General features: G+C 50.8%; 1 protein-coding gene across 4 annotated transcripts in view; it reads left to right on the top strand.

Moving 5' to 3' along the window:
• The window catches only part of kif17 (kinesin family member 17), a 164,113-nt gene that overhangs the window by 99,668 nt on the left and 46,198 nt on the right, over positions 1-18,247 (top strand). For 3 of the 4 annotated variants that reach the window (XM_072478507.1, XM_072478506.1, XM_072478504.1), the window contains exons 6-7: positions 4,234-4,346; positions 6,067-6,211. In XM_072478507.1, the coding sequence (XP_072334608.1) occupies positions 4,234-4,346; positions 6,067-6,211 (258 nt within the window). The remainder of the gene's footprint in view (positions 1-4,233; positions 4,347-6,066; positions 6,212-18,247) is intronic. The other variant, XM_072478505.1, reaches the window with a different exon arrangement.

The raw sequence follows: 18,247 nt of genomic DNA, 5'->3' as shown, positions 1-18,247 counted from the left end.
TTGGAACTCCTTGCTACAGAGAGCTGTGGGAGCAGAGTCCTTGTATATATTTAAGGCTGAAATAGATAGATTCTTGATCAGTAAGGGAATCAAGGATTACTGAGAAAGGACAGGAAAGTGGACCTGATAAATATCATGATCAACCATGATCCTGTTGAATGGCGGAGCAGGCTTGAGGGGCAGAACGGCCTACTCCTGTTCCTATTTCTTGTGGTCTTTATAGAGCATATTTATTATATAACTGAGGAAGCAACAGTGTACCAAATGGTGGATAATATTAATAAAGGGAGCATTAATCATCACTACAATCTGAAGTTTAGATAGATCATTTTATATGTTTCACCAAATCATGAACAGGACTTGTATTACCACCCTTACTGGAGCATAAGGCACATTTTATTCCTGGAGAAATGTTATCTAAAATTACTGTGCATCTTGTGGTCCAAAGGTTACCCCAGTCACACATCATTTTTCTATTTTGTTAAAGTATATTTATTGAGATTTTGCATTTTTAAAAATTATGCAACAAAGTTACAAAATAATATGCCACACGACATAAGTAAACCCAAATCCAGGCCTTAGGCAGAACCAAAATCATTCCAGACAAAGGTAAAGAGAGAATCGACAGTGACACGTTCGAATTACGATCAAACCGACAAGGCCTCCCAATCCAAATGTTCCTCCTCACTTCAAACCCGCCAATGAAGAGAGAGAGGCCCAAGTGGAGAGAAAGAAAGAGAAAAAAAACTTAACCTCAAGGGAGAGTCCGAAGAAACCCAGTCTCCCAGGATAAAGAAATCTGCCCTGGCCGTAACAGGATAAAGACATAGATTCTTAAATTCAATAACTTGAAAAGAAACAAAATAAATAATTAATGCCAAAAGAAACACAAACCGGATTAGCTCTAAATGGGGGGCTAGCCTCAATCTAACTGAGGACTGAACTAACCTTATCAATCCAACCACTCATCCCACTTCCCCCCCGCTCGGCTCCACTCATCCTCCCCAATAATCAAAAGGATTAAAACCGTGCACAAATCACGTTTTTCTTAATTGACTCTGTATGATTCTGCTATATCGGGATAATCAACAATATAGTCCATCATACATATATTCCGCACCTCCCTGCAGGAAAAAAGACAACAACAAAAAATCAACAATGTGATCAACAGGGAGCAAGTTCCACAGGGTAAAATGCAGGATTGAGACACCTTCCATGTTGCATCAGAAGATAGATAATACAGGATCAATGAGCACTCTTCAGGATCTCCCAAGGATTCCAACGATCGAAGTACAAGAAATCATCACTTCCACCGTGCCATATTTCTGAGACCCAGGCGGCCCATAACCTAGGCCTCGGCGGGGGACGACTCGGAGGGACCATTCCCAACCCCTCATGACAAGCGTTGAGAAGAGGAAAACAAGAGACCAGTGAATGGTGGGCCAGACTGACCTGGCATCGAAGATGGTATACGTTGTGCTCCATGGGCAGCACGGTAGCATAGTGGTTAGCACCATGGCTTCACAGCGCCAGGGTCCCAGGTTGGATTCTCAGCTTGGATCACTGTCTGTGGTGAGTCTGCACTTTCTCCCTGTGTCTGTGTGGGTTCTCCCAGGGCGCTCTGGTTTCCTCCCACAAGTCCCGAAAGACGTGCTGATAGGTAATTTGGACATTCTGAATTCTCCCTCTGTGTACCCGAACAGGTGCCGGAGTGTGGTGACTAGGGGCTTTTCACAGTAACTTCATTGCAGTGTTAATGTAAGCCTACTTATGACAATAAAGATTATTATTATTATTGACTCCAATGCACCCAACCTCCAAATCAGGATTACCAAAGCATGGCAGCCAATTCTCAAACACACTCGGAAACTCACTTATCACTTTTCGCCAGGATTTGCGCCCAGGGACACACCCGAAGAGGCTCCCCTCTCCCGAACCAGACAAGACAGATGACACACCATACAACAGGATTTCGACAACACGAAGGCGGGCCCTCACCAGGGAAAGTGCTCTTTCAAGTGCAAGAACCTTCTCGTATGCTTCCACTGCTCACATAAAAGTAACCCACAATTCTTCAGTGAACTTTAACTAACTGCACCACAAAGCCACGATCCTCAAGTCCTGGAAGGGAGGGTAACCCCGAGTCCAGACCTGACAATATTTGGGGTATCGGATGATCCGGCGGCCAAAAGGGGGAGGGAGGCCGATGTCCTGGCCTTCTGCTCCCTGGTGGCCCGGAGACGGATTTTGCTGGGATGGAGGGACTCGGAGCCCCCAAAGTCAGGTGTGTGGGTCAGCGACATGGCGGGGTTTCTCAGCCTGGAAAAAATTAAGTTCGCCTTGAGAGGATCAACTCAGGGGTTCGCCATGGCAACCATTCATCGACTTCTTCAAAGAAAATTGAACGTCAGCAGTAAGGGGGGGTGGGGGGGGGGTGGGAGGGTGAAGTGGGGGGGGAAGAAAATAGGAGGCATGGCAGTGTTAGATAAGAACAGAAAACTCAGTATACAGGTAGTTAGGAAATAGGACGCGGGCAGTTGGAGGACATTGTTTTTTTAGTTATTTTTACATGTGCCGGCCCACCCGGTTGTTTAAGAAATGTTAATGTGTTGTCAGCATGGTGGCACAGTGGTTAGCATTGCTGCCTCACGGCGCTGAGGGCCCAGGTTCGATCCTGGATCTGGGTCACTGTCCGTGTGGAGTTTGCACATTCTCCTCGTGTTTGCGTGGGTTTCACCCCCACAACCCAAAGATGTGCAGGGTAGGTGGATTGGCCACGCTAAATAGCCCCTTAATTGGATAAAATGAATTGGGTACTCTAAATTAAAAAAAAAAAGAAATGTTAATGTGTTAAACAGTGAAAATTACAAATGCTTCACTAAAATATTTTCTAAAAAAAAGCCGTGATCCTCAGACAAGACAACATCTTTGATGCTGGACATCGTACAGATGCACACAGCACCACACGACGAGAGCCTGCTCAGTAGCAACTGCGACCTGGGGCCCACTCCGGTCCTTTACCCACTGACATGAACAAATTAAGATTTCAACATTTTATCTTGGCTTATATTCAAAGGTCCCGAACTTCCTGGGACATAGTACAAGACGTGTAACCCAGAAAAAGACAAACATGAAGTGTGCACCAGAATGAAATGACAGATTAAAGGATGAGCAGAGATGGAGCTCGCAGAAACATGACCGCTCCTGCACTCACACTGCATGACCACCACCCCCTATCATTTTTCTTTTTAAAATGCTGGTGCCTTTTATAGTCTGGCAAATAGAGAAGTACTGATTGACATTTCAGTGATTTCTTTGTAGTTTGGTTCCTCAATTCAGATAAATCTGTTAAAATGGTCACTGCTCCTATGAACTTTCCTCTGTCTTGTTGCTTGTAAGATCCAGATATATTGTCCTTTACACTCCCACTCCTTTTTGCATCCTAGATGTTCACAGATCAATTTGTCACACTGCCCCCACCGCCCCCCACCCCCGCTAACTCAACCTGTGTCTCCAGGCCTCAAAACCCCACAGACCTCCTCATTTCTCTTTTACTATTTTCCACAAAATTTTACAACCCCATCTTGGCACCACCCGATCACATTTTCTTCATTCACTATTAATCCTAGACTTCTCACTCAATTGGTAATATCCCAAAATTCATTTTTGACTTTGTTAATTCTAAAAAGATCATTTATTTGAACACAATCACCAGCATTATTGTATAAAACTTTCTGTGAGCTCCAAGCTCCAGAATGGAATTCTTCCAGGAACATGCTATCTTCAGATAATAGAAAGGGAAGGAAGAAAAGTGGAGGCAAGTTAAAATAGAAGTGAAGCTCAGAAACCATCTCCCCATCATAGCTCAATAGGTAAATGAACCCCTAATGTGGCACTTAGCTAAGTAAGGTCCTCGGTTCAATGTTTGCTAAATTAACTGATCTCAACTGGAGTAGCATTGAGATATCTTAGTTCCCCAAAATAAAGGAAGTCACAGTAAAGTAGTATTCCCTCTGATGATAATTGTCAACAACCTGTTAGAAAATACAGAGGTCAACATTGGTTGAGGACAAGGTGACTCAAACGTGATGCCCCGATGACCAATAACTTGCCAGAATCCAAGGCAGGAATAAATGAGCAGAACAAGTCAACTGACTGCCTGTTTATCAGTCCATTGTAAAGTACATGTACTACAGATTATCAGATAAACTAACTTTGCTTTCCATTTTACAGATTTTCTAAATAAAGTGCAAATGAGTAGAAGTCAAACAACCATTCAATCCCCTCAGAACACCATTGTTCATTCTGAGATAGAAATTGAAAAAGAAAATATGAGACAGGTTTGTGTACGTCAAAGCAAAAGCTAAAATACATTCACAATATTTAAATGCTCTGTTTAGAAATATGGGTTGATTGGTATTGCTGGTTGTGATACTATTGCTTATTCATGTATTGTCTCAAAATAGCGGCATGGTAGCACAGTGGTTAGCATTGTTGCTTCACAGCTCCAGGGTCTGAGGTTCGATTCCCGGCTTGGGTGACTGTGCGGAGTCTGCACGTTCTCCCCGTGTCTGTGTAGGTTTTCTCCGGATGCTCCGGTTTTATCCCACAGTCCAAAGATGTGCAGATTAGGTAGATGGGCCATGATAAATTGCCCTTAGTGTCCCCCCCCAAAAAAAAGGTTAGGTGAGGTTACTGGGTTGCGGGGATAGGGTGGAGATATGGGCTTAGTAGGGTGCTCTTTCCAAGGGCCGGTGCAGACCCGATGGGCCGAATGGCCTCCTTCTGCACTGTAAATTCTATGACGATAGCACATTGTAGCCACCCCAGGCAATCAACAACGTCCTAACGATAGGTTTACAGGACTACACACTGATGATGATGGGAGCGACTTGAAGTGAGAATAAGATATCACAAAAGAATCATTTTGGACCAGGTTAAAGGAAACTAAAAGTGCAAATTTATTTCATCTAGTTTATACTATATGGGTACATTCAAGCGCAGTGATGTTGCTGTATCAATCTCAGTTGCACAGTGGTCCAGTGGGTTGCAATTTGCTACATTCAGCTCTATGGCTAATTCCTGTATACACTACCATAGTTAACCAGCATAATAAAACACTGCACAGAGGAATTTTAATCCTACCAAACTAGAGAACTCTTCCTATCTACTGCACCCAAGTTTCTTTTTAATTTGCTAATAACATTCCCACATCTTTGCAGTTGGAAAGCAGACAGATTCCGAATGGAGCTTTACTTGAAACTCATTGGTATTAATAAAAACTAAAGTCGCCATAGTCCCAGATGACCATAGGCCGCTTTCCCTTTTGAGGGGCATAGCTGACTGGTGGCGATTTAACCTGAAGATCACCACACCTCAGGCAAAGGACAAGGTTGAGAAAGCGGGGCATTCATGGATAACCTCAGTCGGTACGGGAGTTGAACCCGCACTGTACGGGAATTGAACTCACGAATCGGCTGTCTAGCCAACTGAGCTAAACTGGGTGCCAGGTTGCCCATGCCAGGGATCGGGGGTGAAGGTGCGTTGTCCTTATGAAGTGAGGTGAGGGAGGGTTCGGGGACCCCCTGAAAGGTACGTTAAGGCAGTGGGGGGGGGGGGGGGGGCAAGAGACCACTGTGTGGTATATCCGAGGGGGGTTGAGAGATCAGAACGGCATTTCAAAATGGCGCCCTGATCTGTTCCTGCACTGATGAGCTGAGCTTGTCAGTGCAGGAAATGAGGTAAGTGCAGCCTCGGTGGGCGTTCCTGACGGGCCAAAAAAACAAGAGTCCCATTTGATAGTGGGGCCATTCTCAGCGCTGCAGGCGCTGAGAAAGACACCAGTATACGCACCCAAAACTGGTCTTTTTTTCGGCGTTAAATCGTGCCCTAAACTCCCCATAGCTGACAGGTATGAGTGCCAGATAGAGTGTATTGTGTCTCCCAGGGGCTTTACCAGAGGCCACCGAATTGCCATTTAGGTATTTTGCTGCTTACGTTGATATTAAAATGGTACAATTTTGTGAGATTTATTCATCAAATATTTAATTTTGTATTTTACCACAGGAATATGAGCAGAAATTATCAAAGATCAAAGCAGATTATGAAGCAGAGCAAAAGTCCAATGTTAAGCTGCAAGAAGATATTGAAAAACTAAGAAGTTCTTATGAAATGAAGCTGGCATGCATTGAGGCTCTTGATAAGGCCACAGGTATGCTTCCTTGATTTGGATTTGAAATCAATTTTGGTGGTGAGCATGATTTTGTCTTGGCATAGCTGAACATAATTGCAGGAGTTAAACATATTGGATGTGAAAATGCATGCATGTACACTCTGAGATTGTTGAGTGATCTAAATGTAATAGACATGCACAATAATACACATATTTGCAATAGTTTCATAGAATAATAGCATCCCTACAATGCAGGAGGCCATTCAGCCCATTTGTTCTGCACCGACCCTCTGAAAGAGCACTCCACCCGAGCCCACTCTCCTGCCCTATCCCAATAACCCCTTAACCTAACCTACACAACTTTGGACACTAAGGTGCAATTTAGCATGGCCAGTCCAGCTAATCTGCACATCTTTGAATTGTGGGAGGAAACCGGAATACCTGGAGGAAACCCATGCACACACTAGGAGAATGTACAAACTCTACACAGTCACCCAAGGTCAGAATTGAACCTGGGTCCCTGGCGTTGTGAGGCAGCAGTGTTAACCACTGTGCCACTGTGATCACAGAGTTGTTTGGGTGATTTATTTGTATTTTTATTTTTTTTAATAAACATTTTATTGAGGTATTTATGGTTTTACAACAACAACAAAATGAACAATGTACATGAATTTTATAAACATAGTGCAAAAGCCGTCTTCCTCCCTTACAGGTCCCACCTTTACTAACCCCCTACTCTAAACAAAACTAAACCCCCCCCCACCCCCCCCACCCCTTCTGCTGATGGTTAATTTGCCGCAAAGAAGTCGACAAACGGCTACCACCTCCAGGCGAACCCTAACATTGACCCTCTCAAGGCGAACTTGATTTTCTCCAAGCAGAGAAAGCTAGCCATGTCTGATAGCCAGGTCTCTGACTTCGGGGGCTTTGAGTCCCTCCAAGCTAATAATATCCGTCTCCGGGCTACTAGGGAAGCAAAGGCCAGAACATCTGCCTCTTTCTCCTCCTGGATTCCCGGATCTTCCGACACTCTGAAAATCGGCACCTCTGGACTCATTGCCACCCTTGTTTTTAACATCGTGGACATGACATCCACAAACCCCTGCCAGAATCCCCTGAGCTTTGGGCATGTCCAGAACATGTGAACATGGTTCTCTGGCCCTCCCGCACACCTTGCTCACCTATCTTCTACCACAAAGAATCTGCTCATCAGGGCCACTGTCATGTGAGCCCGGTAAACGACCTTGAATTGTATCAGGCTGAGCCTGGCACATGTTGTGGACGCGTTGACTCTACTCAACCCGTCCACCCATAGACCATCCTCTATTTCTCCTCCCAACTCCTATTCCCACTTGCGCTTCAGCTCCTCCATCTGCGTCCCCTCTGCCCCCATGAGTTCCTTGTAAATGTCAGAGACCCTCCCTTCTCCCACCCACACTCTGGAAACTACCCTGTCCTGAATCCCCGTTGGTGGTAGGAGCGGGAAGGTTGAAACCTCCTACGTAAGAAGTCCCGCACCTGCAGGTACCTAAATTCGTTCTCCCTCGCCAATCCAATTTTCCCCTCCAGCTCCTTGAGGCTAGGAAATCTCCCCACTGTAAACATATCCCCCATCCTCTCAATCCCTGCTCTCTGCCATCTCCGAAACCCTCCATCCATCCTTCCCGGGGCAAACCGGTAATTATTACAGATTGGAGACCACACCGATGCTCCCTCCGCTCCCACATGCCTCCTCCATTGCCCCCAGACCCTCAGGGCCACCACCACCAAGGGGCTGATGGAGGACTGTGCCGGCAGGAACGGCAGAGTCGCTGTTATCAACGCCCCCAGGCTGGTGCCCTTGCATGAAGCCGCCTCCACACGCTCCCATACCAACCCTCCTCCCACCACCCACTTCCTAATCATGGCTATATTTGCCGCCCAATAGTAATTACTGAAGTTCAGCAGCGCCAGCCTGCCCCCCCCCCCCCCCCCCCCCTGGCTCCGCTCAAGCATCCCCTTTTTTACTCGCAGGGTCTTACCCGCCCATACAAAGCCAGTGATTACCTTATTGACCCGTTTAAAAAAGGACCGGGGAATAAAGGTGGGGAGACACTGAAACACAAACAGGAATCTTGGGAGGACTGTCATTTTCACTCTCTGCATCCTCCCAGCTAGTGACAACGGGAGCGCAAACATCTCACTTTTCCCCATATTTAGTTTATAACCCGAAAACTGGCCAAATTCTCCCAGAATCCTCATAATTTCTTCCATCCCCTTTAATGAGTCCGATACATACAGGAGCAGGTCATCTGCGTAAAGCAAGACTCTGTGTTCCACTCCACCCCCAGGCCACCCCTTGAGGCTCTCAGCGCAATTGCCAGCGGCTCTATAGCTAACGCGAACAACAGTGGGGAGAGAGGGCATCCCTGTCTCGTCCCTCGATGCAGCCTGAAATAGTCCGATGTTGTCCTATTCGTCCGAACGTTCGCCACAGGAGCCTGATACAACAACCTGACCCAGTCAATAAAGCCCCGTCCAAATCTGAACCGTTGCAGTACCTCCCACAGATATTCCCATTCTACTCGATCAAAAGTCTTCTCTGCGTCCATTGCGACCACTACCTCCACCTCCCTACCTTCCAGAGGCAACATGATCACATTTAACAACCTTCTTACATTGGCCACCATCTGCCTTCCCTTAACAAACCCCGTCTGATCCTTCCCAATAACATCCGGAACACAATCCTCAAGGACAAGATTTTGGCCAGCAGTTTGGCGTCCACATTCAATAGGGATATTGGCCTGTAGGACCCACACAGCTCCGGGTCCTTGTCCCGCTTCAGGATCAATGAAATCGTGGCCTGTGACATCGTCGGAGGAAGCACCCCACGCTCCCTTGCCTCATTGAATGTCCTCCACAACAGCGGCCCCAATAACCCAGGGAACGTTTTACAGAACTCCACTGGGTACCCGTCCAGCCCTGGGGCTTTACCCGACTGCATGGCCTTCAAACCCTCCGCTATCTCTTCCAACCCGATCAGGGCCCCCAGCTCTTCTACCAGCCCCCCGCCCACCTTCGGGAATTTCAGGCCCCCTAGGAAGTGGCTCATCCCCTCCGGCCCAGCTGGGGGCTCCGACCCATACAGCCTACTGTAAAACATCTTGAACACCTTATTCACTCCTGCTGAGTCTCCAACCAGGTTCCCGTCCTCATCCTTTACTTTCCCTATCCCCTGGCTGCCTCCCTCTTTCTAAGCTGCTGTGCAAGAATTCTGCTGGCCTTCTCTCCATGCTCAAAAATCGCCCCCCTTGCCTTTATCAGCTGCTCTACCGCCTTCCCTGTAGTTAACAAGCCAAACTCCGCCTCTAGCCTCCGCCGTTCCCTTAAAAGCCCTGCCTCTGGGGTCTCCGCATACCTCCTGTTGACCTGTAATATCTCCTTTACCAGTCGGTCCGTCTCTGCCCTGTCTACCTTCTCCCTATGGGCCCGTATCGAGATCAGCTCCCCTCTAACCACCGCCTTCAATGCCTCCCAGACCACCGATGCCGTAACTTCCCCCCTGTCGTTGACTTCCAGGTAGTTCTGGATACATTTCCTCAGCCGCCCACACACCTCCTCATCAGCTAAAAGTCCCACGTCTAGGACTTCCGGGTGTGGCTATGCAGAGCTAGGTCGCATATTCGGTAGCTCCAGCTTGGAACGGACCTTTGGGCTCTTTTACAGCGCCCCCACGGCATTTGTTTGACATTTCCCGGTGTGGGAAGAAGACTGCAGCATTCCCCTGACAGTGTCCCCCAGGAATGTTATGTCTTTTGGCTACCAGACCCGGCAGAAACAGTAAAAGATTTGGCTTGAGCTGCAGGAATAGACAAAAGCCTCTTCCAGCATGCAGGCGAGGGAAGGGCAAGCTTAAAGCTGCAATCTGACTTGAGGGCCTCTATCAAAGGTGAATTCTAGCAGCAGAGGGAACAACTGTGAAAACATCTACCAAGGCCATTGAAGAAGCAGGGACGAGGCTTCCGGTGGCGGCCATGGAGGAGTTGGTCGCGCATTCGGCAGCTCCCGTCTGGAACCGACTCTCAGACCTTTTTCAGGAGTTTCCATAGACTTTTTGGGGCAGACTGGTGAAGCGAACACTGCCAAAAGGATTCCCTCTCGACTTCCGGTTGCGGCTATGCGGAGCTAAGCCGCACAATTCGGCAGCTTCCGCTACCACGGACTTTTGGGCTCGCTAGAAGAGCCCCAACGGAACTTTTTTTTTTTTTTTTTTTGACGCAACCCGTGGGGAAGGGAAGAGCGAGGTCCCCCTCCAACTTCTATGAAACGGACCAGAAGTGTAACGGCCAAAGGAGCGGCACTGGAGCAACAGGAGAAGCGAGGGAAAGAAAACAAAATGGCGGCGGCCAGGGACAAAGGGGAGCTGCAGGAGTTCATCAAGCGCTGCTTCGAGGAGCAGCGCGAGGAGATGCGCAAGGAGATGTTGGCGCCTATGCTTTCGGCAATTGAAGGACTCGGGATCACCCAGAAGGCCCCCGAAGCTAAGATCCAGGAGGTACAGAAAAGAGTCAGTCAGAACGAGGACGAGCTCGTGGGCCTGGCGGTGAGAGTGGAGCAGAACGGGGCGCTACACAAGAGGTGGGCGGTAAGACTCGAAGACCTGGAGAACAGGTCGAGGAGAAAGAATCTGCGAATCCTGGGTCTCCCTGAGGGAGTGGAGGGGGCTGATGCCGGGGCACGATGCTCGAGGCGATGATGGGCATGAAGGCCCCTTCGAGGCCACTGGAGTTGGACGGGGCACATCGGGTGTTGGCGAAGAAGCCCCAGGCAAATGAGCCGCCAAGGGCGATGGTGGTGAGGTTCCACCGGTTCACGGACAGAGTGTGGGTTCTGAGATGGGCCAAGAAGGAGCGGAGCAGTAAGTGGGACAATGCAGAGATCCGAATATACCCGTACTGGAGCACGGAGGTTGCAAAGCGGAGAGCGGATTTCAACCGGGCCAAAGTGGCGTTGTACCAGAAAGAAGTGAAATTCGGAATGCTGCAGCCAGCGCGACTGTGGGTCACATACAAGGGCCAACACTATTACTTCGAAACGCCTGAAGAGGCGTGGACCTTTATACAAGCTGAAAAGTTGAACTCTAACTGAGGGTTTGTGAGGGTGGGGGGGATGTTTTGGGGTTTGATGTGTGATGGTTGTTGTATATAGGGGGTCAATCACGCGCAGGAAATGTTACATGGGCTGAGGGAGAGAGACAAGGCCGCGACAGGAGCTGCGCCAGAGGGGGCGGAGCGGGCTTTGGAAAGCGCGGGGTGTTTTCCCGCGCGCGGGAAGAAAGGCGGGAAGGGGAACGAAGGAATGCATATGGATTGGGAGACTCCCACGCGGGGACGTCAATGGGACGGCGGGGAAGCCGGGGTCAGCAGGCGTCAGCTGACTTACGGGAGTGACATGGGGGGAGCAAAAAAGCTAGACAGTGGTCTAGCGGGGGGGAGGGGAGGGGGGGGAGAAAAGGGTTGCTGCTGCACTGGTTAAAGGGAATGGGACACAGAAGAGGTGGTCGGGACTGGGGTCCCCCCTCTGGGGGACTGGAGGGTGAGGGAGGCGTGGACACGGGACTGGCCCAGAAAAGGAGATGGGTAGCCGGCGGGCGGGGGGGGGGGGGCATGAGAGCCCCTCCAATCCGGCTGATAACGTGGAATGTGAGGGGCCTGAATGGGCCGGTGAAGAGGGCTCGAGTGTCCGCGCACTTAAAGGGACTGAAGGCGAACGTGGCCATGCTCCAACAGACACACCTGAAGGTGGCGGACCAGGTCAAGCTAAGAAAGGGATGGGTAGGACAGGTATTCCACTCGGGACTGGACGCGAAGAATAGAGGGGTGGCAATATTGGTGGGAAAGCGGGTGTCATTTGAGGCCAAGACTATTGTAGCGGACAATGGAGGGCGATATGTAATGGTGAGCGGTAGGCTGCAAGGGACGTGGGTGGTGTTGGTAAACGTATACACCCCGAACTGGGATGATGCAGGATTCATGAAGCGCATGTTGGGGCGCATTCCGGACCTGGAGATAGGAGGCCTGATAATGGGAAGGGACTTCAATACAGTGTTGGATCCAGCACTGGACCGCTCCAAATCAAGGACTGGAAAGAGGCCGGCGGCGGCCAAGGCACTTAGGGGGTTTATGGATCAGATGGGGGAAGTGGACCCATAGCGGTTTGCAAGGCCGCAGGCCAGGGAATTTTCTTTCTTCTCCCATGTACACAAAGCCTACTCCCGGATAGATTTCTTTGTTCTGGGTAGGGTGCTCATCCCGAGGGTGGAGGGGACGGAGTATTCGGCTATAGCCGTTTCGGACCATGCCCCGCACTGGGTGGAACTGGAGCTGGGAGAGGAGAGGGACCAACGCCCGTTGTGGCGGCTGGATGTGGGACTGCTGGCGGACGAGGTGGTGTGTGGGAAGGTGAGGGTGTGTATCGAAAGGTACTTGGAGGCCAACGACAACGGGGAGGTGCGGGTGGGGGTGGTATGGGAGGCGGTGATCAGGGGAGAGCTAATTTCCATTAGGGCTCATAGGGAGAAGACAGAGGGTATGGAAAGGGAGAGGTTAGTGGGGGAGATTTTGAGAGTGGACAGGAGATACGCAGAGGCCCCGGAGGAAAGATTACTTGGGGAAAGACGACGGCTCCAGACGGAGTTTGACCTGTTGACCACAGGGAAGGCGGAGGCACAGTGGAGGAAAGCGCAGGGGGCGACCTACGAGTATGGGGAAAAGGATGCTGGCACACCAGCTCCGTAAGATGGCAGCGAGGGAAATAGGGGGAGTCAAAGATGGAAGGGGAGCCACGGTTCGGAGTGCGACGAAAATAAACGAGGTATTCAAGGCCTTTTATGAAGAGCTGTACAGATCCCAGCCCCCAGCAGGGGAAGAGGGGATGAGACGATTCCTAGATCAGCTGAGATTCCCGAGGGTGGAAGAGCAAGAGGTGGCTGGTTTGGTGGCACCAATTGGGTTGGAGGAGCTGAGCAAGGGTTTGGGGAGCACGCAGGCGGGGAAGGCCCCGGGACCGGACGGATTCCCGGTGGAGTTCTACAGGAAGTACGCAGACCTGTTGGCCCCGCTACTGGTGAGGACCTTTAATGAGGCAAGAGAGGAGGGGACCCTGCCCCTGACAATGTCGGAAGCGACAATTTCTTTGATCCTAAAGCGGGACAAGGACCCACTGCAATGTGGATCTAACAGGCCGATCTCGCTCCTCAATGTGGATGCAAAGTTGCTGGCAAAAGTGCTGGCCACGAGGATCGAGGACTGTGTCCCGGGGGTAATCCACGAGGACCAGACGGGATTTGTAAAGGGCAGGCACCAATGTGCGGCGGCTCTTAAACGTGATAATGATGCCATCGGAGGAGGGCGAGGCGGAGATAGTGGCAGCTGTGGACGCGGAGAAGGCCTTTGACCGAGTAGAGTGGGAGTATCTCTGGGAGGTGCTGCGTAGGTTTGGGTTCGGGGTAGGGTTTATCAATTGGGTTAAGCTCCTTTACAGAGCCCCGATGGCGAGTGTAGTGACGAACCGGCGGAGGTCGGAGTACTTTTGACTGTACCGAGGGACGAGGCAGGGGTGCTCCCTGTCCCCCGTTGTTCGTATTGGCGATCGAACCATTGGCCATGTCATTGAGGAAGTCTAATAAATGGAGGGGGGTGGTCCGAGGGGAAGAAGAGCATCGGGTGTCGCTATATGCGGATGACCTGTTGCTGTACGTGGCGGATCCAATGGAGGGGATGGTGGAGGTCATGCAGACTCTCGGGGAGTTTGGGGAGTTTTCGGGCTATAAGTTCAATGTAGGGAAGAGTGAGCTCTTTGTATTACAGGCAGGGGACCAAGAAAGAGGGATAGGGGACCTACCGCTGAGGAGGGCGGAGGGGAGCTTTCGGTATCTGGGGATCCAGATAGCCAGGAGTTGGGGTGCCTACATAAACTGAATCTGACGACGTTGGTGGAGCAAATGGAGGAGGATTTCAAAAGATGGGACATGTTACCGCTCTCGCTGGCGGGTAGAGTGCAGTCGGTCAAAATGGTGGTCCTTCCGAGGTTTCTGTTTGTGTTTCAGTGCCTTTCCATCGTGATCACGAAGGCCTTTTTTAAGAGAGTAGGCAGGAGTATTATGGGGTTTGTGTGGGCGAATAAGACCCCAAGAGTAAGGAGAGGGTTCCTGGAACGCAGTAGGGACCGAGGAGGGTTGGCGCTGCCAAACCTGGGGAGCTACTACTGGGCAGCAAATGTGGCGATGATCCGCAAGTGGGTTATGGAGGGAGAGGGTGTGGCATGGAAGAGGATGGAGATGGCGTCCTGTAAAGGAACGAGCCTGGGGGTGTTGGTGACGGCACCGCTGCCGCTCTCGCTGACAAAGTATACCACGAGCCCGGTAGTGGCGGCAACGCTAAGGATCTGGGGCCAGTGGAGACGGCACCAGGGTGCAATGGGAGCATCGGTGTGGTCCCCGATCAGGGGTAACCACCGGTTTGTCCCAGGGAAGATGGACGGGGGGGGTTCCAGAGCTGGCATCGGGCGGGTATTGGAAGAATGGGGGACCTGTTCATCGACGGGACGTTTGCGAGCCTAGGGGCACTGGAGAAGTTCGACTTACCCCCGGGAAATGCCTTTAGATGTATGCAGGTGAGGGCTTTTCTGAGGCGACAGGAGTTGAAAGAAGAGGGGGAAGCGCTGGTAGAAGAGTTGAAGGGTAAATGGGAGGAGGAGCTGGGGGAGGAGATCGAGGAAGGTCTGTGGGCTGATGCCCTAGGTAGGGTTAATTCCTCTTCCTCGTGTGCCAGGCTCAGCCTGATACAATTTAAGGTGGTCCACAGAGCGCACTTGACGGGGGCGAGGTTGAGTAGGTTCTTTGGGGTGGAGGACAGATGTGGAAGGTGCTCAGGGAGCCCGGCGAACCATGTCCATATGTTTTGGTCATGCCCGGCACTGGAGGGGTTCTGGAGAGGAGTGGCGGGAGCAATATCTCAGGTGGTGAAAGTCCGGGTCAAGCCAAGCTGGGGGCTAGCAATATTTGGAGTAGTGGACGAACCGGGAGTGCAGGAGGCGAAGAGGCCGGCATTCTGGCCTTTGCGTCCCTAGTAGCCCGACGAAGAATCTTGCTAATGTGTAAGGAGGCGAAGCCCCCCAGCCTGGAGGCCTGGATAAATGATATGGCTGGGTTCATAAAGTTGGAGAGGATTAAGTTCGCCTTGAGAGGGTCTTCGCAGGAGTTCTACAGGCGGTGGCAACCATTCCTAGACTATCTCGCGGAGCATTAGAGGAAGGTCGGTCAGCAGCAGCAGCAACCTTGGGGGGGGTGGCGGGGGGAGGTGGAGGGGACGTCCTGGGAGGGAGGGGGGGGGGGAAGGGGGGACTGCCTGGGAGGGTGGATGAGCAAGAGATAACATGAAGGGTTGGGGAAACTGGCACGTACGGGTGAGGGCCAGTGTACAAAGCTGTGTAAATATATAATTTTGCCATGTATATATCTTGCTCTGCGCGATTTCTCGTTTTTTTTTGTTACGAGGGGGGGGTTATTGTTTGTAAGGGAGAAAAATTGTGTTAAAAACTTTAATAAATATATATATTTTTTAAAAGTCCCACGTCTAGCCTCCAGTGCGGGCGCTGGCTACTGTCCTTGCTAACCTATAGGTCAACCCAATGAGATGCATGATCTGAGATTGTGAGCGCCGAGTACCCCGTGTCCACCAGCCCCGTCAGTAGAGCCCTGCTCAAAATAAAAAAATTAATCCGGGAGTACACTTTATGCACGTATGAGTAGAAGAAGAACTTCTTCACTCTCGGCTGCCCAAATCTCCAGGGGTCCACCCCCCCCCATTTGCTCCATGAACCCATTAGCTCCTTTGCCATTGCTGGCATCCTGCCCGTCTTTGAGCTCGACCAGTCTAAACCAGGGTCGATAACTGTGTTGAAGACCCCTCCCACGACCAACGTATGCGTATCTAGGTCCGGTACTTTCCCCAGCATCCTCTTTATAAACTCCACATCATCCCAATTTGGCACGTACACATTTACTAGTACCACCTGCACCCCCTCCAGTTTCCCACTGACCATGATGTATCGACCTCCCACATCCGTAACTATTCTGCCCACCTCAAACACCACTCGCTTATTAATCAGGATCGCGACCCCTCTAGTCTTCAAGTCCAGCCCTGAGTGAAAAGCCTGTCCGACCCATCCCTTCCTTAATCTGATCTGGTCAGCTACTCTAAGGTGCGTCTCCTGTAGCATTACCAGGTCCGCCTTCAGTCCTCTCAGATACGCAAACACGCGTGCCCTCTTAACCGGCCCATTTATCCCTCGTACATTCCAGGTGATCAGCCTAGTTGGGGGGCTCATCGCCCCCCCGCCCCCCGCCTTCGCCGATCAGCCATCACCTTTCTTGGGCCAGTCTCCAGCCCGCGCCCCACGCCTCTACCGGCCCACCCCCGGCAGCCTCCGCCCCCGACCTCCTCTCTGCCCTTCAGCAAAAGTTCCTCCCTCGGCAGCAGAACATTTCCCCCCCCCCCTCCCCTAGTAGCAGCACAATGTAAACCGACCCCTTCAATAAGCCTAACATCTGCTCACCCCCCACTGCGCTTCCGTGAGCAAGCCCGCCCAGCTAACTTGGTGGCCCCCGCCCATGGCGCCAGACATTCTCCCACCTATTGTTCCCCCCCCCCACCCCGCTCATACGCACATATTCAAATGAAAAACCAGTCCCAACCCAATTGCCCTAAAAAAACGATAAACAAAGCAAAGATCAAACAGATGATCCAGCATCTAACAAACACACCTCCATCCCCCATCAGTTCAAATGTAAACTTTAACTCACTCAGCTCTGCAACTGGCCCCAAATCAATACAGAAGGCATTACAAATAACCTCCAACACACAAGAAACATTTTTAAACGTGAGCGTTGCAGCAAAGTTCAAAGTCCTCAGTCCGCCACCAGTCCTTTCCTTTTCACGACGACCATCGCTTTCTCGGGCAACTCGAAATAAAAATATTGCTCCTCATACGTGACCCAGAGACGGGCCGGATACAGCAGTCCAAACTTCACCTTTTTCTTAAAAAGGGTCGACTTTATCTGATTGAACCCCGCTCTTCTCCTGGCCATCTCTGCACTCAGGTCCTGATAGATCTGTAGGATACTGTTCTCCCATTTGCAGCTCCGTGTCTACCTGGCCCACTGTAAAATATGCTCCTTGTCCAAGTACCTGTGGAATCTCACCACCATTGCCCTCGGGAGGTTCCCCACTCGCGGCTTCCTCGCGAGCGCTCTGTGAGCCCTGTCCACCTCCAAGGGTTGGGAGAAGGTGCCGTCCCCCAGCAGCTTCTCGAACATGCCCACTATGTATGCCCCAGCGTCCGCTCCTTCGGACCCCTCCGGGAAACCGACAATTCTCAGGATCTGCCGGCGGGACCTATTCTCTAGGTCCTCCATCTTCTCCAGGAGCATTTTATGCTGGTCTCTCACCATCCCCACCTCCAACTCCACCGCAGTTTGATGTTCCTCCTACTCAGCCAGCGCCTTCTCTACTTTCTGAATCGCCCGATCTTGGGCGTCCAATCTGAGTTCCAGCCGCGCAATTGATTATTTAATCGGGTGCAGTCATTCCTGCTTCTGCTTGGTGAAGCCTCCTGGATAAATTGCATCAGCTGCTCTGTTGACCGCTGGGTCGACAAGCCAGGACTCTGGTCATCCGCTATACTTTCTCCCGCTGCAGCCTCAGCCCAAGCCTTCTCTGTTCGCTTATTTCTTCCTTTGCGAGCACTTCTAGTCCGCCTCTCCATGCACCAATGTGGGAATCCAATCAGCAGTTGCCTCTACCATCAATTTTCCAAATCATGTCTGGTAAAAAATTGGGGGAAATGGTCCAAAGGTCTGACCCGAGCGGGAGCCACCAAATGTGCGACCTACTCCTTCATAGCTGCCACCGGAAGTCCTGTATTTTTATTTCTGTCCAATTCTTTGCTTGATCAGGAACATATTTGGTTTTAAATATTTTGAAGCTGCTCCCTCAGATTGGTACATCACTCCATATATAGGGGATTTTCACAGTA

Source organism: Scyliorhinus torazame, chromosome 16 (assembly GCF_047496885.1).
Source record: "Scyliorhinus torazame isolate Kashiwa2021f chromosome 16, sScyTor2.1, whole genome shotgun sequence".
In the NCBI taxonomy this organism is placed as follows: domain Eukaryota; kingdom Metazoa; phylum Chordata; class Chondrichthyes; order Carcharhiniformes; family Scyliorhinidae; genus Scyliorhinus; species Scyliorhinus torazame.
The sequence above is the reverse complement of the archived record's forward strand: the minus strand, read 5'-3'. Positions and strand labels throughout refer to the sequence as shown.